The sequence below is a fragment of the Plectrocnemia conspersa genome, unplaced genomic scaffold (assembly GCF_051122295.1).
Source record: "Plectrocnemia conspersa isolate PC_06_02 unplaced genomic scaffold, ASM5112229v1 ptg000001l, whole genome shotgun sequence".
NCBI lineage: Eukaryota > Metazoa > Arthropoda > Insecta > Trichoptera > Polycentropodidae > Plectrocnemia > Plectrocnemia conspersa.
In genome coordinates this window covers 24,521,914-24,546,601 of record NW_028277165.1, presented here as the reverse complement: position 1 = coordinate 24,546,601, position 24,688 = coordinate 24,521,914, and the positions used below count along the sequence as shown (strand labels likewise).

The following is a 24,688-nucleotide window of genomic DNA, read 5'->3' as shown; positions in this document are numbered from 1 at the left end:
CTTTAATTTATTTGAGATTTTGACAATAAGTCAGCTTCTAATAATTAGCAAGGGATACTTAAGAGAACTATGAAGTTTTAAAATGTAAAATAGAAAAGTGTATTTATTTTTAATGTTTATTAAATATGATTATATATTTATTAAATGTGATTATTCAATACATATAAATTATTTATAAATAAAAATAGCTCGTTTTTGTTATTTTCTTTAGTTGTCCACCTACTTACTATGAAAATATTTCCCAATGCAAAGGGCTAAAACGAATTCATCTACCTATATAATCTATGGTACAATTATTTTTTTATTATGGCAGCACTGAGTCCACTGTTCGCCGATGTCATCTGTCAAACACCTGTAATATCTTATACTTGGCAACCATCGATCGCAAATCTAATCAACCATGGCGAATTACCCCAGAGATCCGAACGCTTATTGGCAACAGCCCCAAGAGCAGCCCCAAGGTTTCGGAATGGACGCTCCAGGATTTGGAGAAATGCCATCTACTTTAGGTGAAACAAACACTCAATTTGTACAACGAATTAACTAATTCACGCGTTAAATTAAATTTTTAGATTTTCAATCGTTCGGAGAACAGCAAACGTACAGCCAGCCCAACCAGCCGTATCCTCAACAATTCACTGCGAGTCCGAGCCAATCTTACTATCCGAACATATTCACTCCGGCTCCTATACCAAACGAGACTGCGGCACCCGGAGATAACGAATTCGACGAACCGCCACTACTAGACGAATTGGAGATTTACCCAGACCGCATAATGAAGAAAACGTTAGCAGTATTAAATCCGTTTCATAGTCAATCTGTCGTAGACGATGCCACTTATTTATTGAGAGACGCCGATATTGCCGGACCGGTGGCATTTTGCCTCATTTTGGGAATGCTACTATTCCTATCTGGAAGCAAAGCGCATTTTGGTTATATATACGGCCTCTCCACTATATCTGTGATTTTAATGTACTTCCTACTATCTTTGATGAGTCGTGTCGATGGAGTCTTTACGGTTCTGAGCGTCGCCAGTGTATTAGGTTATTGCTTATTACCCGTGGTAGTGCTAGCGGGAGTAGGCGTAATATTTTCTTTGAAAGGACCGCCCGGAATTGTACTCACAATTTTGGCAGTGCTGTGGTCTACTTTGTCAGCTAGTAGATTATTCATCACAATGACCGGTGACTCCGAACAAAGACCGCTCATCGCTTATCCGTGCGCTTTAGTCAATGGTATATTCGCTTTGCTAGTAGTTTTTTAAATTATAAATCAACTTTTATATGAATTAAACTCAAATACGTGGCATATATATTTATAAATATATTAAATTTATTATCTCAATTAATTTTATTTAAAATTATACTATAACTGAATTTGTATATTCATATAAAACATGAAATAAACGTGTTGCCCATGGCAATTTGCTTTTCAATTATTCCCTTAACTCTTTGACTGCGGATGACACCTATAGAAGTCATCAAGAAAATCGCCATTATGAATGGTGCACCTAAAGGTGTCATAAACCTTTGAGCCATGTAATATGTTTTTTGTATAATTTAAGGTTGAAAAACACTTTAATTTATTTAAATAACTTATGACATATATAGGTGCTCCCCCACATATTAGCAAATTTCAAAATGGCATGCAAAAATATCAGCCGCGAATCTTCCAGAATCGGGCTATGATTTTTTAATAAATAAATAAATTTGTGTAGTGTTTTTATTGAATAAATAATTTATAATCATAGTTTTTTTTTAAATATGACCATAAACATCAATTTTTCCAGTTTTATTATTTCATAATAAACATTATGGAGTAATTTTAGAATATTATATAAATTAAAAATATACTGTGATATTTTCAATAAAATCAAAGGGTGTTAAAATGGTGGAATATCTATTGATTAATAGGATATTAATATCTATGTAAATTTAGAGGTATCTCTTTTTCTTTATTCTAAACTTAAAACTGATATGGAAAGTCCAAATATTTCCAATTAATAACAATATCAAATTCATGACTCATCTTTAGAAGAGAAGATATTTTATTACCTGGTGATTATCCTTCATCTTTATAGTAGGGACGTCATTCGGTGTGGGGTGCATATGCACCCCACTCCCCCGGTCTATTGAAATTGGCCAAAAAAAATGTATGCCATTTCAAGAGATTTTTGATGAAATACTATCGTAATAAATAAAATCGTAATATTAAAAAGAACGATCTCTGACCTGCCAAGTTTTGACGCCCCCCCACCTTCCCCGTGGAAAAATCTGAAATGGCGTCTCTGATTCTATACCAAAAATTCTAAAAAAAACATTATCTCCAAAATACTTTTTAAATATGTCATTTCAGTGAAATCATATCGGAATACAAATGTATTCCGATATGATTCACCGATAGATGTATATTTTTACCAGTGAAATATTTATCTGGCAGGTGCTAGTAAAATCACATGGTTTCGACTTTCCCATACGATGTAATATATACATTTACATACTTATCATTATAATTTACATGCAATGTATAAATGTTACAGTGAATACGTATTTTTCGGTTAAGTTATGTTTTCACTAGTGAAATCCAAATACATTTTAAGCAAATAAAAATATAATTTTAATATTAAAAATGCGCAAGTGAAATCTACTGGTGAAAATGTATTTGGATTTCATTAGTAAAAATATACCTTCACTGAAAATAGATAATGATAAATGTGAATGTATATATTACTACATATGGAAAAATTTAAATAATATAATTTTACTAGCACCTATCAGATAAATTATATTTTCACTGAAATGGTTTATTTTAAAAAATATTTTTAGGATAGATTTGCCTTTTTTTCAGGGTGGGGGAGGGGGGAAGTTGCACAGTCAGTGGTAATTTTTTTAATACTTCGATTTTATTTAATGACTATTTTTCTGGCGAAATTCAAGGAAGACAAATTCCCCCCACCTACTCCCCCTCAAATGATGTCCCTGTATAAGAGTCCTTACACCATTAGCACAAAAAAAGCATCTCTGATTTGAGACATAATTATCACAGTAAATTGACCACTCACAAGTTACGAGTCAGTCACACCATTTCATCTAATCAGTTCTTATTAACCCATATTTGAAAAACCTAGGTTTGAATCCTTTATTGTTTTTCAATTTCTATCGGCCTTAGGAGATCGGAAATAGTGATTATTTTATAATTATTATTCTCATCGATCATTACAGATTAGGTTTTCCTAGATTTTCCTGAACTTGCGAATGACTAACTAAAATTAAACTAAATCATTAATTTATGGTATAAAAATTCTTTAATAATGAGTTATTTTAATTCATAAAGAATATCATTATATATTTGTATAAACCAAAAAATTAGAAAAGGTCAAATATATAAGCACTAGTGATACATTCTTAGAACAACTAGAGTTGACATTTTTATATGTATAGTACAGAAACCATTAAAAATGACAAATATGATATTGCTGCCAATAATTCTTGTACAATACAAAGTTTTTTTACAAATTTACTATATAAAATATTTCTACTCACGGCATACAAGCAATCAAACAAATTCTTTTTTTATAACATATGACAGGGTATAATACAATTCTTAAATAATAAAATAATACTAATAAGTATCTTTTGTATTTCTTTTATTGTACTTCATTTCTCTGGAACAATTGTGATCAAGTATTTTTTTATAAATGAAATTCATGTATTCATATTAAAATATATATTAAATAAATAATAAACATTTGTAACAAATATAGGCATGTAACATTTAATTTATTTAAGTATATATTTTTTAATGGACTATAAATTATTGCTGTGTATAATTATCCGACCTAAATAAACTTCATTTCAGATAAGAACCATTCAAATAAAAATATGCACGTTTCAAACAACATAAAAAATATCTTCAATAATATAATAAAAATTAAAATAATATTTAATACATATTTCTTCTATGAAGACCAGCCAAAAAAACGTGTAATGAGGGAATATATTAATGGCGATCAGTACATCTTAACAATTATTAGTCTTCTATTTGTTTTTTTTAAGTGCGAGCAAACACAAAAATACCACCAATTTCATATTTTGGTTACCGAACAAAACTTCACAAACAACGTCCAATCCAATTAATTTTTAAAATAGCTAAAATAAATAGTAAGCACTACATCCTGCTATACGAAACTGACGGCCGGTCTGTAAAGAAGTTTTTCAATATGAAAACTTGACCTACGGTGACGACGACGATGGCTATCGTTTCGCCGATGGACCACCAATGGACTCTCTCGTTTATGTCCTCGGCCCGCTTCCGACCTTGCGCCTCGCGCAACCTATGATGTGTTTGATAATCCAATATATTATTCAACGCCTTGTGTATTTCTTGAGCTGAAGATTCCAACTGAAAAAAGCAAAGAAATATAACAATAAAAATATATATAAAAAAATGTGTGTAAATAACACTTGCATTACAAGGTTTTTAATTTATGGACATAAAAAAGATATTTAAACAGCTTTTCCGTTCACGTATAGATAAGAAATTTTGATAAATAACACAACGCTTTTTAGCTTCAAAGATAGAATAACCTGATTTATAATATATAATAAATTTTTAATCAAATATTAGAATAATAAAAGTTTCTTTCTGAAGCTAATTTACAAAATTTATATCAAAATATATATATATATATATGATTACCTGAGTTAATGCAGTCACATGTTCGCCAAGACCCGGTAAAACTGGCTCTGGTCCAGCTTGGAAGTCCATATACACAAGTTTGTGAGAAAATGTGCTAAATTCGTTGCTAAAACAAACGGTGTATACACCTGAAATTTACGCCAATCATTAAAACTTGAAAATAATAAATTAGTATAGTACACTTGTATAAATAACTTACCAGTGACTGGTGCCACAAACTGGTGGGAATCAAACTGCATTTTTATTTGTTTGTATATTATTTCTTTGGTAGGGGATTCCAATGATACATCTACATCGTACTGACCGCCAGTGACCACCTATAAGTTAATAAACAACATTTATAATTAAAGGTTTATTCATTTTATATTGACATTACAACGATAGGTTTAAAATTAAGATACAAAAACAATACTATGGAAGGTTTTACATTAATACATGAAAAATAAGATATCCAATGCTTCACAAAAAATTTTTGACGTAATATAAGAACCGATTATACTTTTTTGAGTAAATTACCTTTTACATGCAATAAAAACTATTGTCTAAACACTCGACAATCGAATAAAATCATAATGTTTCAGCGCCGAAAAAATATTTAGTCATTAGATTAAAAGTTAAATTATAGCATATTTATAACTTGTATTTCACTTCATTCCAATTAAGTATAGGCAACAAAATGCTATTATAATGCATGGCTATTATTCCTCTAAAACCTATACCTGTTATTGAAATGGAACGAAACCAATTACTGAATTCTGCATGTCAGTGAACACCGAAAGCAATTCAGTGATTTACAAACAATATAAAGTATTACACAAAAATGTAGATGCGCTATTTTTATGGAATCCATAAGATTTGTGTAAACATATTTTTATAAATGGAATTTTATACAAATTTTACAATTGTTCAAGTCAAGCCTGGACAAGCAGATGAGGATCTTTACCCTGTCAAATAATACTGTGTCAGAGGAAACTAATTTAGTATCAATTTAGCATGGAAATCATATGATCACAAGCAGGTCCAGTAAGGGGGTGAGGCATAAATTTGATGGTTATGTATTGGCTATTTTTGTGAGTGCGCTTAACGGTATGTTTGAGTAGCAGGATACAAAAAACATCGGGTGTCTTCTGCGATTTGCATTTCAAACGAGCCGCCAATAATATCGTAAATTTAAAAGCAAAAACATTTTTTTAAAAAACGAACTAAGTCCTGAGCAGTGACAGATACAGGAATTTGGCATTTTCATTCATTCATTCGCAAAAAATGTAAACCTTCTGTTTCAAGAAATGTATTGTATTAGCAAATATTTCTTAGAAGGAGATTATTTTGAACTTGGATGGGAACGCTCGTTACTGAGCGTTCCCATTGCAATGGAACGATTTTATTGTTTTTGACATGGATTTTTGACTTCTGAGAAGGGATAATTGTTTTTTGCGCTCTTATATTGGACAAAATTTGTTTAAAATATGCATCATTCAATTCTCACTTATTGTTAGTAGTAGTATTGTTAGAAAGTCTTAATATGAACGCTAAATAAAGATTGTTTCCACTGCGACAGCACGATTTTATTGCTTTTGACGAGGATTCTAATCAGGAACATCATTTGGAAGGGGAACAGATTTTTAATAATTTGCTCCCCTTTGAATTTGGCTAGAAAAATGTATATTTTTTTATTTTTTAGATTAAATTAAGACTATCGTGGCCTAACAGGTTACCCCAATGCGCCACGATGGTCGAAAATAAATTTTAAATTTACAAAACAAAAAAAACGTATATATACATAAATAGATCAATACTTAAAAATAATAAACATTACAAAAAATTATAAGATATCAAAATGAAATGATACAAACTGGATCATCTCCTAGTAGCTAACATTAAACAGGTCAATATGTAATGCCAGCGTATTAAGGAGCCGAATGGCCACAGTTATAGGCGAGTCGGCAAGTGCGGACGTCCTAGCCCTAACGGCCATCAAAAGAGGACGTGATCGTGATTCTCGAAAATGTTCTGGAGCCCAAAACTGGAATTCCTCGAGAATAGCTGTATTGTTGACAGCACCTTTTAGTAATTTGAAAAAATGCTTAGTGACATACAACTTTCTGCGAGAACTCAGCGAATCGTATCCCAACGCTCCTAAAAGAAAGGCGCTGGGATATATGTACAGATAATAATCAAATGTCCTTTTGTAAAGGTATCTTAAATACCTTTTTTGAATTTTTTCCACTAAAAGAGAATATTTGGCTATTCGGGGATTCCAAATTATAGATCCCGATTCAAGAATGCTACGAACTAAGGTGTCATAGAAGATGCGAATAACTGATGGAACGTCAAAGTGAAAGGCATTCCTCATAACAAAGCTGAGCATCTTGGAAAATTTATCACAGACGTCGTGTATGTGTAGAGAGAATCTCCATTTGCTCTCGAAAGTGATTCCGAAATCTTTAGTGGAAGTTTCTTTAGTCAAAATGTTACCACCGAGATGGTAGAAATAAGCACATGGCGAATGGGATCGAGAAAATCACACAGTATGGCACTTTCCGACACTAAAGGGCAGACGGTTAACGGAAGCCCATCTCCACAGAGAGTCTAAATCACTTTGTAGAGGAGTCCACAACAGATCGAATGCATTTATATAATTTTAAATCATCTGCGTACAGAAGAAAACTTGAATTTGTAATTGCTGTATTTATGTCATTAATAAATAGCACAAAAAGCAGAGGGCCCAGATTGGATCGTTGAGGAACCCCCGAAGGGGTAAAATATTCTTTCGACAATCGGCCACCATAGGTTACAAACTGTCTACGATTGCTTAAACAACTTGAGAATAAACGAGTTAAATTATCCGAGCAACCGAGGTTCGACAATTTTTTTAATAATAACCTATGACAAACTTTCTCAAAATCTGTATACACGATGTCTACTTGAATTCCCGCATCGAGAGAAGTTGTCACCGTTTCGGTGAACGACAGAAGGTTAGTAACAGTGGAACGGGCAGGACGAAACCCGTGCTGTTGGTCTAACAAAACTTGCTGAAAGTGATTATAGAGATATTTATGAATAATTATTTCAAATAATTTAGCAGGAGCTAACAACACTGCGACTGGTCTATAATTTGTCACCCTTTTTATGAATAGGGGTGACTTTAGTGCATTTCCATAGATCAGGAAATGATGATGTCTTGAGAATCAGATCATAAATATATTTTAAAGGAGCAGCGAGACTGACTTCGCAACCCTTCAAAATAAAATTGGGAATTAAATCAGGTCTTTAATTTATTAAATCCGTATTTAAGATATGAGTGCTCAGTTTCTTTGATGGTCAGTACTGAAGACCATGAACATGAAGAAGGAAGCGACTGAGCAGAAGGCGAAAAATATTCCTCGAAAGCAAAACGAAAATATTGCGCAAAACCGTCAGCAATATTTTGTGAACCGTCCAATGTTTTATTGTTGAGGTTCATCACTTTCGACATCGACTGAGTAGTGCGTTTAGTGTTAATGAATTTCCAAAACGCTTTGGGATCATTAATTATTCGTTTTTGGCAACTTTTGTAATGATTGCGATGACAGGAAATTATCAAACACTTAACGCATGCTCTTAATGAACGAAATTCCTCGAGAGCAGATGGATGTCCCGATCTTTTCCATAAGTAATGAAAGGCGTGTTTTCTTTTTAGCAATGAGATGATCTCATGAGAAAACCATCTAGGATATGACACGTCAAGCACTCGAGGGCGCTTTCGAATAAAGAGCTGGTCGAATGCACAGTAAAGAACCTCATAGAAGGCCGCCAGCCTTTTTATCATTTAATGAAATCGAAATATTAAAAAATTACCACTGGCTAGTCAATTTTTACCCCTCCCCCCCTCAGGAAAAGTTGAATTTGGTTTATAAAATGCTGCTTATTCAAGTACTGATATGATTACATTTTTCAGAATTTTTCAGAGAAACTATACGTTTTTTTTGTGAATTCAACGAATAGATAGGATAAACTAATGTCTGTATCAAAAAGAACTATGAAAGGTCATACACAAACTGGGCCTCAAGAGCACATGCCATTAAGGAATTGGATCAGCAAATTCCATAAGTATGTAATGGATATAGAAAAGAAACAATCTTTACATGTCGAAATTAAAAATTTGCTTTAATAGAAACAAATAAATTTTAAATTTTTGTGTACACTATTTAACGGAATTTAATATTGCAAGAAGTTTATAGATTAAACATAGCTTTACATTAAAAAACGATGACTATAATTAAAGCTTCATGTTTGATACAAGGATTATCTAATTAGTTGCAGCAAATGAGACACCATATGGGAAAATATTTTTTCTAAAAGTGAGAAATTTGCTTCAGAAATAGAATTGTCTACAGAATTTGGAAACAAACTATGTATAATTTGTAAATTAGATGATCAATCTTAACAATATATTTATTATGATGATCAATTTTATTTACAGTAGAAATGAAAGGATGGAGATATGAAAATATATATGAAATTAAATTGCATTTCAAATTTTTTACAGGAGAAAAATCGATGTCGATGAATGCAGAAAATTGACATTTATGTTTTTTACAGTTTATGATTTTGCCTTCAAATATCCTAATGATATCAATTCTAATAAATTGTTATCAGAAATAATCAGTTTCAAAAATCAGGCAATGGCATGGTTTAGATATATATCAAAAATAATGCCAAAATACAATCTAATACAGTCATATCCAGATTTGAATTTTGTGTTAAGGATAATTTTAACATTACCGTTCACTGTAGACTCTACTGAAAGGTGCTTCAGTAAATTGAAAATTATATAAACCTATTTAAGATTGTCATCCTTGCTTGGAAAAAATTATAGAATATCGTAATATTAGCAATTGAACATGATTTTACAAAACATTGATTTTAATAAATGATGAATTTGATTCAACAAAAACACGAAAAATAAAAGAACAAAATCACGAAAAGGAAATATTATTTTGATTATATTGTAAAATTTAATATTTTTTATGAGTAAATAAGTTTAGATCACTGAAAAATTGTAAATTAAATAACTTAAAATTTTATGATATTCAATTGATTTTATGTGATGATCTCAAAAACGGTTTTATATTTTTTTGTTTTAGGCTGTTTAACAAATAAGTTGAAAAAAACAACTATAAAAATTACTTTACCTACAAAAAATGTAATTTTAACTATAAAGTAAGTTAAAAAATAATATTTTTTTAATATTAAAAATAGTTATTATATTTTTACAACCGCGTGTAAAGTGGTTAAAGGGTTAAAGATCAAGTACTTGTTTATCATTTATCCCCATTATATAAAGCAACTGTAACATTTAAATATTTTTCGGTATTTCTGAACTCTTGTATCAAGTTTAAGTGCAAAACCACATAATTCAGGATAACGTTTAGTTGCTAAACCACACGTTCAAATTCCAATTAGAATATATACAATACACACAATAATTGGTTCGGTGATTATTGCGTAAATGATTATTGCGCACAGCGAATAAAATTCTTCTATATAAACAGTTAATTAGACCAGTCTTAACATATGCTTGCCCGATATGGAGCAATACGAGTAAAACTAACATTGATAAATTACAAGTAATTCAAAATAAAGCAATAAAAATAATATATAACACCCCATTTTAAACGAATCTTAAAAAGTTACATAAAAAATATAGAATTCCAACAATAAAAGAACATTGCTATTATCACACGAATAAATATTATAAAAACATTTCGCGAGAACATACTAACCCACTAATATTTAGTATCGGTAACTATGACAAAAAAGGACTTAAATTTAAATATATGTATACACAAAATGCCAAAACACATCTTACTCTAGGACATTCAAACACAAACAGTAACAGCTTCAGTTCGCTAATTTATTTGATCTAATATTTTTAATTATCTATGTGTTATATTTTATATATGTATATTTTAAAATTTTTTTTTTTTGTAAAAGGTTTTATGTGTTTTTCCTTGAACCTTTACTTTATTATACTCAGGGATAACTTATTATTATTTTTTTTATTTTTAAATTGTAAACAATGTATTGTGTATTTAACATGTCTGTATACTATTGTACCCGTGAATATTTTTTAAATAAACGCATTAAAGAAACATTGCACACATCGAAAATTTTTAACATTAAAAATTCTGATCATAGATGATTAATATACACAAACATGTATATTTAAGAAAACATCAATAAAAATAATGTATGTATATATTATATAAGAGATAATAATATGATTTTAATTCAAAAATATTTTACAATTATATTAGTACTTTACATTGGTATGATAATTAAATTTCCTGTAATTACATAATTTTTAACTTAAAAGTAGAGAAAATATAAAGTAGTTGGAATTAAAAGCAAAATATATTTGACAATCAAAAAATCACCTAAGCTCAGAATTTTCGCTGTGTGAAATTTTTGTTTGCTCAATAACCCGGTCACCAAAATAATTGACATTATTAAGTAGTTTTTTATGTGTGGTACAAAAATGTGAACCTTGAACATTGGTTGTTATACCTAGTCAATGCATGATATTTATTATAAAACTTTTCATTGACGCAATCTAAAATGTGAAATAATCAAAAGAGGAAAATACGTTACTCATATTCTAATAAATTAGATTATGTCAAGTGAATAATTTAAGAAGTGAAGAGCCTGATATACATATTTACATTAAACATGAAAATGTTAGAATTCGGAGGGGAAATAATAAAAAAGCAGTAGATAATTTGACGATGAAGTCGGTGTTCGTTAGGAACACGTATATGTCAGGGGGTGAATCGAACGATAGTCGAACCTGAAATTCGAGGGTGGCGGAGATGTTCTTGACGATTTCCTGGTAGAAGCATTCCCTCGCGTTGTCGGGCAATTCAAACGTCAACTCTACGGCGGGCGAAGGCCTCGCCGCCAAAAGCAGCACAAGCACCAACCTCCACATCCTTCACAGTGACGTCTGCTCGCCGCTCCGTACAAGCACAGCACTAGGTCTAGCGAACGTATTCGATGTAACGAGCAATATTGTAACAGAAAATTATTTCATATATACACGTCATGTTTTATTTAATTCGAAAAATTATATTGTGCGATACAAATGCTTTTATAAAATTTATAAATAATTACGTTAAATAGTTAATTTTGCCAATATTGCACAGGTTCCGTACAATAAATTATAATTAAATTACTATATGGATGGATCGTTCTTGCCATGACATTGCGTCGTAGAATGTCTAGGTCTCGAAACCGTTAAGTCCGATTTCGTGCGAGCTCTACTGATGACAAGCGCAAGGTGTAACTTGTAGTAATACATCAAAATGTAATGTTTTTTACCCAGTGAGTACCGAATAATCTTCCTAACTTACTGCTTCAAATATTTTTAATGTGAAATTTTATTTCGCTGGTGCATGAAAAAAAACAATAACTTATTTTATTACCCTAAAAGAATTTCGTGTACACTCTCCCCCTACACATTTGGACAAAAAGAGATTAAATATAGGCTTACCATAATTATTAAATTCTAAGCCAGGACAGCTAAAAAAAAGCTATTCTCGGAAATTTTGTGAAACCTGGACCGATAGTATAAAACCAGGATAATCCCGGTTCAACCAAAATTACAACTAGTTGAAACAGAGAACTATAGCTGAATATGGAGTAGATTTTTAATTTGAGTTACAGAAACTCGCAACTTGAAAAATCCGCAGGTCGAAATTCGCAAATCAAAAAATTCAATAAAATCCTCTTTGATTCCATTTTTGTAAACATACAGAATTATCAAATTCAATTGGGATATTGTGGTTAAATCGGTTGTTTCGTCTAATATACAAAATAATATTTAGATTCGAATACAAATTATTTGATTTTTTCCGATTATTTCCTCACCACAACAATCAATAGTACTATTTTGACTTGTTTTAGATATACATATATGTTGCATTAGCAGATTCAAATTTAAAATGTTTTACAAGAATTTCCTTTTTAAACTTCCATGCTTGGCGGGCGGATGATAACGGGTGAGCCGCTGCAGTAGTATTTTTTTGTGTTATATATAGTTACGTGTTATATTGAAATATATGCCTTTGAATAGAGAACGAGGCAACACCGACCGTTGTTTATCCATCGAAGGTGCTACCAGAGTGCCGTCAAGTTTCGGCCATAATAAAACCTATACATATGTATATAAATAGCCCTTCATAAATGTATTAACATTCAATAACATATTACAGCATTAACTTAATAATAAAGCGTTAATTTTGACTTTGAATGAATAAACAACTATCAGATAAGCCGACTAAACAACGTTTAAAAAATACTGTAGTCGGCTAGGTTTTCTATGAAAACCGATATCCGAGCTAGAAGTCCGGGTCTTAATTTTTATATAGTGGTCTTGGCGAATCTTGATCCTGGTCCATGTCGGGAAAATAGAGTGGTCGAGATGTCAGCGGTGTTCGAATCGATCCGGCGAAGTGCCGACTAGAGTTTTTTGACCACGTATTTATATGTTTCGGTCGGCTTCTCTGATTGCTAGATTGGTCTCCGTACGGGATTGGTTGAGAATGAGTTTTCGAGCGATAGATTGTTACATAACAATTAGCTATAGTTGTAATTTAATTGTAATGCAATAAAAACACAATTCAAATTAAACTCATGCTGGATATAAACATTGTAAACATTAAAAGGAATAATGATATAATTAAAATGTATGTCGAAACAATAATTGCCGGGGATTCGAATACCCCGGCAATTAATTAAAATAATAATAATATTGTCAATACCGGTAATACCGATATTGCCTGTTATTCTCTTGAAAATACCGGTATTATTGCAATCACTTATTCCATCCTTACCAAGGAGTTTTAAAAACGCTTGCAGAACTATTGTAATCAAAGTTTTGCCTTCACCGTTGCATCGTTCTTTACCTGCAACTTTGGGAGCAAAAACGAACAGTGTTACAAAAGACTCTTTTCATAATCGTGAAATAAGCTAACCACGACTTATCTTTTTAAAATTTTATCTTTCATCTTGTGCTCCGAATACGGAAGAATATGGATAAAATAGATTTTCCAAAATTTGTTGCAAGTTAAAATGAGGATTTATCATTGGATCTTGCTGAAAAGGTCGTAATAAAAACATTATTCAGTAGTTTATTTAAATAATATTGTATTGAATACCAAATTTGTAGAATCACGAAGAGCAGTGTTGCCACCTTGCAAAAGTGACACTTAATGACGTTTGTTAATGTGGCATCGGTGTCCGAGCCGCGTAGGTTGGTAGACATGCGCGATGACATGTGCCGGTCGGCCGGTGTCGACGGGATGATTCGGACTACCCGAGCTCTTTTGTTGTTGGTTTCGGCCGCGGCGCTGGTGGCCGGAGGCGGAGGCGCGCGTCCCAGAGGCGTGCCTCAAGCGAAGGCGCCCCTCTACGCTCCCGCCGACACCTTCACTTGTCTCGACGGGAGCCTTCGCCTGCCCTACGCCTTTGTCAACGACGATTATTGCGACTGCAGGGACGGAACGGACGAGCCGGGCACTTCCGCCTGCCTCAACGGAGTCTTTCACTGCACCAACGCGGGCCACGAGCCTCTGGACGTACCCAGCTCCAGAGTGAACGACGGAGTTTGCGACTGCTGCGACGCTGCGGACGAATGGGCCAGCGGGACGGAATGCAGGGACACCTGCGAGCAGCTGGGACGAGAGGCGAGATTGGAGGCTCAGCGCAGAGCTCAGTTGCTGCTAGCCGGGGCTCGTTTACGAGCCGATATAATCAGAGACGGAGCGGTAGCCAGAACCGGTATGAAAGATCGACTCGCGGAGCTCCAACGCGAAAGAGCCGAAGCCGAACAAATGAAGATAGACAAAGAGCAGATCAAAGAGAGCGCCGAATCTCTAGAGAGAACGGCTCTAGATCAGTATAAAGAAGCCGAACCGGACAACAAAACCGAAGATATAGAAACGCCTAACGAACAAGAAGCCGAAGAAACGTTCCGCAAGTACGACTCCAACAGCGACGGCGTAGTCGATTTGAACGAACTAAAAACGAGAAACACCTTTGATAAAAATAGAGACGGAGAGGTGTCCGAAGAAGAAGCTCGGTTCTTTTTAGGCGAAAATAACGAAGTCACGTTGCGCGAATTCATCGATTCGGCGTGGCCGTTAATCAAACCTTATTTGATGATGGAAAATGGACTATTTAAGCCTCCGATAGAACAAGATAATGAAGAATTAGAGCGAGACGCAGATAACGAAGAGACGCACGAAGAGGAAGAAGAAGAAGAAGAGGAGCACGAACACGAAGAAGTCGCTGAAAATGAAGAAACGCACGATGCTGAAGAAGAACAACCGAAATCTGAACCGCAGTACGACGAAGAGACTCAACGATTAGTCAACGAGGCGACGGAGGCGCGCAATCATTACATTCAAGCCGACAAAGTCGTTCGCGAAATTGACACCGAAATTGAAAAGTTAATGGGAATGTTGGATAAAGATTACGGTCCTAAAGAAGAGTTTGCGACTTTAGCGGGTCAGTGCATCGAATTCTCCGATCGGGAGTATATCTATAAACTGTGTCCGTTCGACAAGGCCACTCAGACGCCCAAGAGCGAGAATAGAGATACTAATCTGGGAACTTGGGGAGAATGGGTCGGAGAAGACGATAAGTACACCGCTATGCTCTATTCCCACGGTATGTCTTGTTGGAACGGACCGGATCGATCGGTCAGAGTAAACATACAATGCGGACTGGACTCTAGAATCACATCGGTCTCCGAGCCGAATAGATGCGAATACGTGTTCGAGATGGAGACGCCGGCGGCTTGCGTCGATTACGAGAGCGACGGGACTCAAGAGAAGACCGGTCACGACGAACTATAATTTTTTAGTTTCATTTTAGAAACGATTATAAAAAAAACTATTTTATATAAGATTGAATAAATTTTGGAACAAATATGTTTAAAAATGTAGTGATTCGTGCATTTCTTTTGCCAGAACCGATTGCGATTTGTTATTTATTTTCTATTAAAACGTGGTTTTGATTTTTGGTTTTCATTTTAAATTTGAGGCGTAGCATCTAGAATGTGTAAAATATCAATCGAATCACAATACCTATTCCAAATGTCGTTATAGCATCGTTCATGTATTAGTACTTAGGTAAAATTATAATAAGAAAGGTTCTCGGAAGACTGTTTTTTTATACGTTGTAGCAACCTTAAAAATTAATTCACATTCAAACACATTCCAGTTCTATGCTGATTTTTTAATGCAATAATGCGGGTTATGTGACTTTTGTTATTGTTATAATGTGTCTTAGGATGTTGCGAAATATATAAACATTTAGATGTTGGCAAAAATAAAATACGTATAGATTTAAGTCGAATCAGTGTATAACATAAACTTAATGAATGGCGTGATACGTTTCTGGTCCCAATTTACATGTTATAAGATCGTTGACGATGTTCACAGTAATGTTTGAGTATTTTTAATAGTAATAAACAGTTTGTAATACGTTATACATTTTATTTTATTATTTATACAAACACTCTTCATTTTTGCATTTAATAATTGTGATATTCCAGCTGATCTATGAAATATTTATAGATTGTCGTCGATACATCTAGAATAATCTTCATTTGCAATCACTAAAGTTTCGCCCAAGTCTTCCAATTGGAAGTTGATACACCTAGCGACGTTTTGCATCAGCAGAACTTCGTTGACGAACGTCTTCAGCTCTTCGATTATTACCGGCTTATCTTCTTTTTTAGAGATCGATAGCTATTGTTCGCATTCGATAAATAAAATTACATATATTGTAATATCGACTGAAAATAATACGTTACCAACCTTGATCAACATATCAACGAACGATTTGGTGCTTTCTACGTTAAATTCGATATTGTTGCAGTTTTCGGCAGACCCCAGAGACTCATCGCGAATTTCGTTGATCCTATCTACGTAAAGAGTCCTGCAACGCTATAAAATAAGTGTGATATATACATTTTTATTGTTACATTGCACTCAATGGCATAGTGACTTGACTCATTTTTAAATTAAACCCCTCAAGATCTATCCATGGAATAAAAAAACCAAATCTGAGGTAATCGATCGGAAAATTTCAAACAAATTAAAAAACATAGTTTATGTGATATTTGAACATGCAACTTTCAACTCAATAATCATTACTATCATGCAACATATAATATAATTTGAGGAAAAAAATTATACAAATAAATCAAATACCTCATTCTTCTCATCTATATCTGTTTGATTTTGAGCAAAAATCATCTGTAAATAAATAATATATTATATCAATCATATGATATCTACAGAAAACATATTTATTTTAAAAATTACCTGAAGCGAACAAAATAATAAAATGCCTACTAACGAACGCATCTTTTCTTATGAGGATACTACTGACAGTAATATAAAACTAAAGTTAAAAATGCATAGTATTTGTGTATATATAGCCTAACCAAAAGTTATACAAAGTGACTATCAACTATAAAAGCAGTTTAAAAACTACTATTTAATCTAATGATAAGGTTTACGTGGTCCTATAGTAAAAAACTAAAACTAGTTTTTTATTATCAAGAATTTATTATTAAAAATCCAGTCGAAATTTACCTGTTCAACTAGTTTGTGTTAAGTGCTTCCTTTATTACGTTGAATAGATAGCACTTTCCTATCTATCAAGTCAATGATTAGAATACATATATAGTTTTAAAAAAATAGCAGAGTTTTGAACCAAATAAAATATTAGTTCCGGAAAACTCCATTAGTAGCGCTGTAGTCGCGGAAAATAGTAAAGGAAAAACTTAGTATGCAAATATATCGCAATTAGAATTGATATTTTCAAATATTTTTTTATAAATTAAAAGCAGCAGTATAAAAATAATTTTTAATAATGAATAACAGTTAAAATATTTCAGTCACGAAATTAGCAATTTTCACAAATATTTCAAGGTAATAAATTGTTTTATAAATTCTAAAAATGATTTTATATTACATCTACAACATTTAACAGAAAAACAAGTCTTACAAGTTCTGACTCCAATGAAAATGTTAAATTAATTACTAGCTTTTTAATGAAAGATACATGTAAATCGTTTTAATTCTTCATTATCATGAAAAATAATAAAGGAGTGTAAAAAGGACCTAAAAATTAAAACAACTTACATGTTATTTTTTTTTCAAAGCTCAAAAATGCTAATAGCGTTTCTGAAAGATATAAGAAACAAGCCTGAATATCAAAATAAAAACTATTTAGTGTTACAGGTCAATAAGAAAAATAGATAAATAATACCAGAAAAAAACGACAGGAAATCATAGTAAGATAGAAATTTTACTGAAAAATATTATTGTAATGTGTGTAAATATAATACATAGATATTATTAGTCAAACGATAACTGGTTTGTTTGCATATATAATAAATAATCGAGGCAATCCTTGAGACGTAGACCACGGTATTAAATTTTCATTTATAAATCAATGTTACAAAAATATTTAACCGTGCGGTTTTCATTCAGTAAAATATCAAAAATAATCTTACACGTTAACACATCTGTAAAAATATTTAGTTTCAGAGTCGGAGTCGTGGATTTATTGCATTTTGAGCGGAGTCGGAGTCTTCAAAAATCAGACGACTCCGACTGATTATTTTATTATTTTAATCCATCAGTTATTCCATTATCAAAAAAGTTAAGAAATGTGACAATTTTAGGTAGATATGCTATCTTTTATTGTTTATCTTAATGTGTTTCATTTAATTATATTTAAGTACTTTTATTTTTGATCATTGTGGTCGTTCTTAAATAAATAAAATAAATAAATAAACTCTCTGTGGTTCGCTATGTCCTAGCTAAAAATCCAGAGGCCTCCAGCTGAGGTGTAAAACCATAGGAATTTGCATCACTAAATAAAGACAATTATCTTAGTCTTTTAGAACTAGTAGCAAAATTCGATCCATTTTAACATGCTTTTATCAATCAGTATGAAACTCACATCACGAATTCTGGTCCTTCTTATTTGTCAAAAACCATATGAGAGGAAATTATTCAACTCATGGCAAAAAAAGTTAAGAACATAATTGTGGCTGACGTGAATAAGGGCGGATATTCAAGCTTTTCTGTGTATTCCACTTCTGACATTTCACATAATTATCAGATATGTAACACCTGAAAACGGTTTACCAAATGAGAGATTTTTATCTTTCTTTGAACTAAAAGATCACTCAGGGGAAAGCATGGTTGATTTAGTGTTTAACTATCTATAGTCTATTTATTTTCAAGAGTCAGTGCGCAAGAACATTGTTTAACGCGTAATCATAACATGCTTTTAAATTTCTGCCCTGTGATTGGTCGTTCGCCGTAAGATCAATCGTTTCATTGAGAACGACCAATCACAAGGCAGAAATTTAAGAGCACATTTTGATTACGCGTTAAACAATGTTCTTGCGCACTGACTCTTGAAAATAAATAGACTATAGTTACTGAGCTTAATGTTAACCTCACAGAATGCTAAAGGCAGTCTTACGACAATGCAGCTAACATGGCTGGGAAATATAGTAATTAGCAAAAAATCATCGAAATAATCAAATTTGCAAGATTCATTCCATGCACTGGTTGGTCTCTGTATATGTTTTTATTGCCCTGATGCAGTTAACTGTTTTAGCGTTATCGATGAAATTTATATAATTTTTCAACATGTACTAAAATCGAGAAATTAAGAAACCCTAGTTCTAACATATTAACAACCAACCAACATATGAAAATTGGAAATTATGCTAAATAATCGCCGAATCACTGTTTGTGAGATTGCTGAAGATTTTTTATCTCGTACGGTTTATGCGAACAAGCTGAATATTCAAGGCTCGTCTCTAATGAGGAGAGGGCAGACACTGGCAGATTCGGCCCGCTTGGCAGACGCGCTTCCGCCGACAGACGCGAAGATATGGCCTGAGACTCCCGAACACGATCATCGCACCAAGAGGAACTGACCTCTAAACACTGTCACTGCCACCTATAAGACCCCTGATGATTTTACACGGACATCATCCCTGCGCAAGCTTCTCCACCACTGCTCGGAGAAAACGATACTCGCCCATCATAGTAACTCGCAATATATGTAATATAAACTAATAAATTATTACTAGTGTACCTGCGTCTTACTTGCTGCGAAGTCACGCCCCTTAAGGTTACCAAACCTTAAAATAATTTATTTTATATGAGTCATTTATTTTTTATTATATATTATACTTACAATCATAGTATATAATTTATTTATATAGTCTATTATTTACTGTATTAAATTTATCTTTATGCTTCATAGAGATAAATTAAATACAGTAAATAAGCATTGTAAATGTATTTTAAAAAATAAAAGAAGTGTAATTAAAATAAATCACTTAACAAATAAATGTGTTATTAAAATAATACAATAAACAATTCAAATAATAGTAATATTTATATATAAATAGTATTAGAGCATCATGTGTCTCTTCGTTTAGTCTGGATCTGGAAGTTTGGTGTCCAGGCGGCCTGCTGCTGAGAAAGTTGGAGGTACTGTCATTGTCATATTTGTATACCACGTGAAACGCCATTTTCAAATAAGATCATTTTTTTTCTTGTTGCGGACAAAAGGCGAGTGTCATTTTGAACTTTCGTTTAGCAAATCATCAAGCTTTTTGTTATTGCTTCATGTAATTGCTCTTTCATCGTCATTTGTTCAACTGATGAGGATTGTGGTGAGACGACTATGCTTGCTCATGGTCTTCTGTTAACCTTTCCATTAATTTTATAATTGACTGCCTTAACGTTTTACGAGCTGTTACAGGGAAAATTATATCAATATTAATTTCATCAAACGATTTGGAATTTAATAAATATGTAATCGTATCCGTTAAATCTATTCGCTTTCGTTTTTCTATATGTTTTTCTTAGAGCAATTTACATATCTGAGCAGAATTAAACTCGGGGCAATTGCCTGAAAATTTAAGAATTGAGTCGGCAAAGTGTTTCTGTAGCTAATTTTAGAGGTTTCAAAACTTCTATAATTTTCGCACTTTTTTTAAATCATTTTCATTGAACGTTACCGATAAATTGTTTTAAGTCTATTTGCATTTTTTCTATACTTGTTTTTAAAAAAATAAATCGCTCCTGCATAATTTAAAGACTATTCCATCTGGTTTTACAGTCTAATAAATGAAAGATATTTCACTTATATTTGTAAAATGGTATCATTTTTAATGGGTGATCTTTTAATTAATATCACGAATTTTCTCACCATTTATATCTTCGAAGTAATTGATCAATCAATTATCAAAAATCCTATTCCTTTTTCATATACCTACATCGGTGAATTTATATTCATCATCTTCTTTCAAGCATGATACCGAAAGTTGAATTGGAATAATTTTGTAAGTAGCTTCAGAAACAGCTAGGTGAATTCCATGAGTGATACATAAGTGATACATTATTACGAATGAGTGTGTGTGAGTACTGCAGTAATGCCAACTTAATAATGGAGTATATCCATATTTTATTGATTTTTGATGTTATTTATTATCTATGAGCATATGTACACGTGCACCGAACGTTACAATTTTTTTATACACTCCAATTCCAATTTTATTAATAAAAAAATCAATACCAAAAGTTTCGGGATTAAATTTTCTGATCCCGAGATTGATAGGTATTGAAAATCGTCCTGGATCCCAGGATTGGATATCCTAGTCCTAACCAACCCGGTTTCTTTTCACACATAAATTTCGCTAGATCTCTTTCTAATTCAAAAACTCTTGATAAGACTTTGCCTCTTGACAACCAACATATATCGGCATGTAAAATATGTTCGTGTTCAGCCTCCATGTTATCACATAGTGCAGCGAATTGACTTGTATTTAAAGCATTTTCCTTTAAAATAATTCATAATTTTTATAACTTCTATTGGAATTTTCTTGGTGGCAACGTTTTCGAGATGTATGAAATAATGAGCTTACTTGCATATTGTTTTTATTTGTGAAATCACTTAAAAATTTTGCCCTTTTGAACCAATTTTAAATATAGCCCACATTTATTAATAAAAACGCGCATAACTTTAAATATTTCAAAACTAGTGGCATTTTTTAATAGTATTGAAAAAAATATTCTTATTTAAAGTCGTCTTCGTATTATAATCTCACATATACCATCAGAATTGCCGAGTTTGCAATATCTATACTTTCATCCAGTTGTAAAGAAAAACACGCTATTTTAATCTGATCTTCCATATGAGACATATCATCAATACGTCAAACTTTAGTGGTATTTGAAATAGGTACTTCAGATACTTTTTTCGCCGCTGGTTCACCCAACATTCTGCGATGATCGTCTCACCGATTATATCAGAGACATTGTTTGGGGAAGCGGAGGTGGGGGAATTTGCCTTCCCACAAAAAAACAATCACTGTTTGGCCAATTTTTCACGTCTCTGATTCTAAACCAGAAATTTTTGGGTGATCCCTCGAAGAAAATCTAAAAAAACAGTCACGAATCTATCCCGAAAATATTTTTTTAAATATTTAATTTCAGTGAAATCACACCGGTAGATACATATTTTTACCAGTGAAATTATAATTTATCTGGCAGATGCTAGTAAAATTATATGATTTCAACTTTCCCATAAGTAGTAATATATACATTTACACACGGATATGTGTAGTTTTCAATGAAAATATATTTTCACCAGTATATTTCTACTAGCGAAAATGTAATTTAACTGATAGGCGCTAGTAAAATTATATGTTTCTCTAAAATGTATATGAAACTCAACTTAACAGATGCGAAGCGTCCGTTTGCTGTTCAAACCCAAACCTAACCCAATTAAAGCTCTAAAATGAATCATAGTTTTAGAATCTTCATTAGGTCAATTCCAAAATATTTCTCTCAGGGGAAAATAAGCGGAAGAGAAAGTACAAACAGATGTCGCATCTCGCATATTGCTTCACATTTTGTCTGCACTTTGATATTACACTATGTTTTAAAAATATAATAGCTATCCTTACCAATATTAATATAGACTTCTGATATGATAGTATTAGTCAAAATGTATTCAAACCGAATTTTGGTCAATGGGAGGATGCAAAAACAATTATCATTGTCAAAAATTCACGTCAAAAGCAATAAAATCGTGTCGGCTCCGTCGCAGTGGGAACGCTCGGTAACGAGCGTTTCCTCTGCGAGGTCTTTTCGATGATAAAGCTTCATTTATATCTCCATTTTTTAATTCCAATAAATTTACAATACAATACGTTTAAAAAATATTTTATATAATAAAACTTTGAGCACAAGATAATTTAATTTCTTTAAAAATAATTCGTAACGATTCTCAAACGAGAAAATTTTTATTTCTGTTTTTTGACTAATGTTCCACGGACTAGAAACGAATGGCTCGCGAGCCAAACTTTTGGTAACACTGTCCTAGAAAGTCGTGATCGCGTTCCTTATTCTTGACCGTCAAGGTTAGAACGTTAAGGACGCTACTTTTGCTTCTCAACGAGCAATAAAGCTTCTCAACTAGCTTGCCAAACACGGACATGTTTTCGGCGATAGCTATGAGAAGCTGAAAAAATAATATAGGATTGTGCTCATCTATGTGCACTATAATTATTATGTTTTAATGTTTATCTTTTAATTCTTGTTTGTATGACACATTGGGGAAACCTGTCAAGACATAGTGTTAATAATGTATTTGATTCATCAGAATTGATATATGGCCATATACAGTATATCGAAATTTTCTGTCAGAACAGTTACGAAGATTTCAAAATTCTTAAAGGAAATAGAACTGGAAGAAGTACAACATTTATAAACTTTTTTGCTTGATTTTCACTATTCTAGTCAGTACTTCAACTGTCGAACGTACCTTCTCATGTTTAAAACGCATAAAAATCTGTTTTTAATACTAAGGGTGAAGACGGACTTTACACGCTTTTACTAGTGTTGAAAAAAAAAGACTTACTTGAAAAAAATAGAAAGGATTGCCTAAGTATATAATTGAATTATTTTAAAAATTCATGTAATTAGTTTTAATCAGGGCTGTGGAGTCGGAGTCGGAGTCGGAGTTGGAGTCGTGGAGTCGTGGTGTTTTGGCCGGAGTTGGAGTCGGAGTCGGAGTCGTGAAAAATGAGCGACTGCGAGCATTTTTTTAAATTATGAAATTTATGATTTTTTAATTGCGTAATGATGAATGTGTATAGCGTATGAATATTAAACGTGTAGAAAAACACCAAAAATACCTAATAAAATTAAACTTTTTTGAGTCGGAGTCGAAGTCGGAGTCGGAGTTGGAGTGGAGTCGTGTTGTTGGTAAATATCGGAATCGGAGTCGGAGTCGGAGTCGTGTTTTTTTTTAACGACTCCACAGCCCTGGTTTTAATTTAATCAATCGTACTATTTATTAATGAAATCTTATAGGTTAGTTAAATTGGTTATTGTATTTTTAATAAAACATGATTGTTCCAATATTTTTTCATAATTTTGACTGATAGTTAAAACTTACTTGTATGTATCAAATATTTCTGATTGACTTACCCAGTTGGTACAGATTTACCCCGTTGTATTGCATAGTATTTAAATCTGCCAGGCTACAATGGATGATTTAAAATAAATAAATGTTTGGTTGAAATAGATAAATATTATATAATAAATATAAATGTGAAATTCGTATATCTTATATGCTACCTAAATTTTTTTATATATTTTTTTATACCTAGTCTCCTGTTTTAAAAATCACGGCACGCCACCGAATGCAACCTATGAACTTTTTACGCAAAATATCCAACATCCGAAAGATGCGAGGCAAGTTTTGCCGTCTTATTGGAACCACATGTCTTCCACATCAATATCTTTGATTTCGTGCCAAAAATAATCAGTTATCATGCGCCTATAGCGCTCACCTTTGACTGTTACAGTCCGATCTTCATCGTTTT

At 32.5% G+C, this 24,688-nt stretch overlaps 4 protein-coding genes across 4 annotated transcripts; 2 read left to right on the top strand and 2 right to left on the bottom strand.

The window, feature by feature from the left end:
• Positions 1-311: 311 nt before the first annotated feature.
• Yip1d1 (Yip1 domain-containing 1) lies at positions 312-1,423 on the top strand. The gene is made up of 2 exons (XM_088186282.1): positions 312-509; positions 573-1,423. Exons 1-2 carry the CDS (start codon positions 401-403, stop codon positions 1,262-1,264), a joined length of 801 nt encoding a protein of 266 aa, XP_088042408.1. The 5' UTR covers positions 312-400; the 3' UTR covers positions 1,265-1,423.
• A 2,617-nt stretch (positions 1,424-4,040) lies between these two features.
• On the bottom strand, positions 4,041-11,714 carry p24-1 (transmembrane emp24 domain-containing protein). The gene is made up of 4 exons (XM_088191923.1): positions 11,528-11,714; positions 4,898-5,015; positions 4,699-4,826; positions 4,041-4,401 (listed from the first exon to the last, which is right to left on the bottom strand). Exons 1-4 carry the CDS (start codon positions 11,666-11,668, stop codon positions 4,168-4,170), a joined length of 621 nt encoding a protein of 206 aa, XP_088048049.1. The 5' UTR covers positions 11,669-11,714; the 3' UTR covers positions 4,041-4,167.
• Positions 11,715-13,934: 2,220 nt separating this feature from the next.
• On the top strand, positions 13,935-16,231 carry GCS2beta (glucosidase 2 subunit beta). The gene has a single exon (XM_088194864.1). It carries the CDS (start codon positions 13,950-13,952, stop codon positions 15,594-15,596), a length of 1,647 nt encoding a protein of 548 aa, XP_088050990.1. The 5' UTR covers positions 13,935-13,949; the 3' UTR covers positions 15,597-16,231.
• On the bottom strand, positions 16,224-19,556 carry LOC148239324 (uncharacterized). Its single transcript, XM_088194879.1, has 4 exons — positions 19,203-19,556; positions 16,959-18,988; positions 16,563-16,691; positions 16,224-16,493 (listed from the first exon to the last, which is right to left on the bottom strand). Exons 2-4 carry the CDS (start codon positions 17,001-17,003, stop codon positions 16,314-16,316), a joined length of 354 nt encoding a protein of 117 aa, XP_088051005.1. The 5' UTR covers positions 17,004-18,988; positions 19,203-19,556; the 3' UTR covers positions 16,224-16,313.
• Between the last annotated feature and the right edge of the window lie 5,132 nt (positions 19,557-24,688).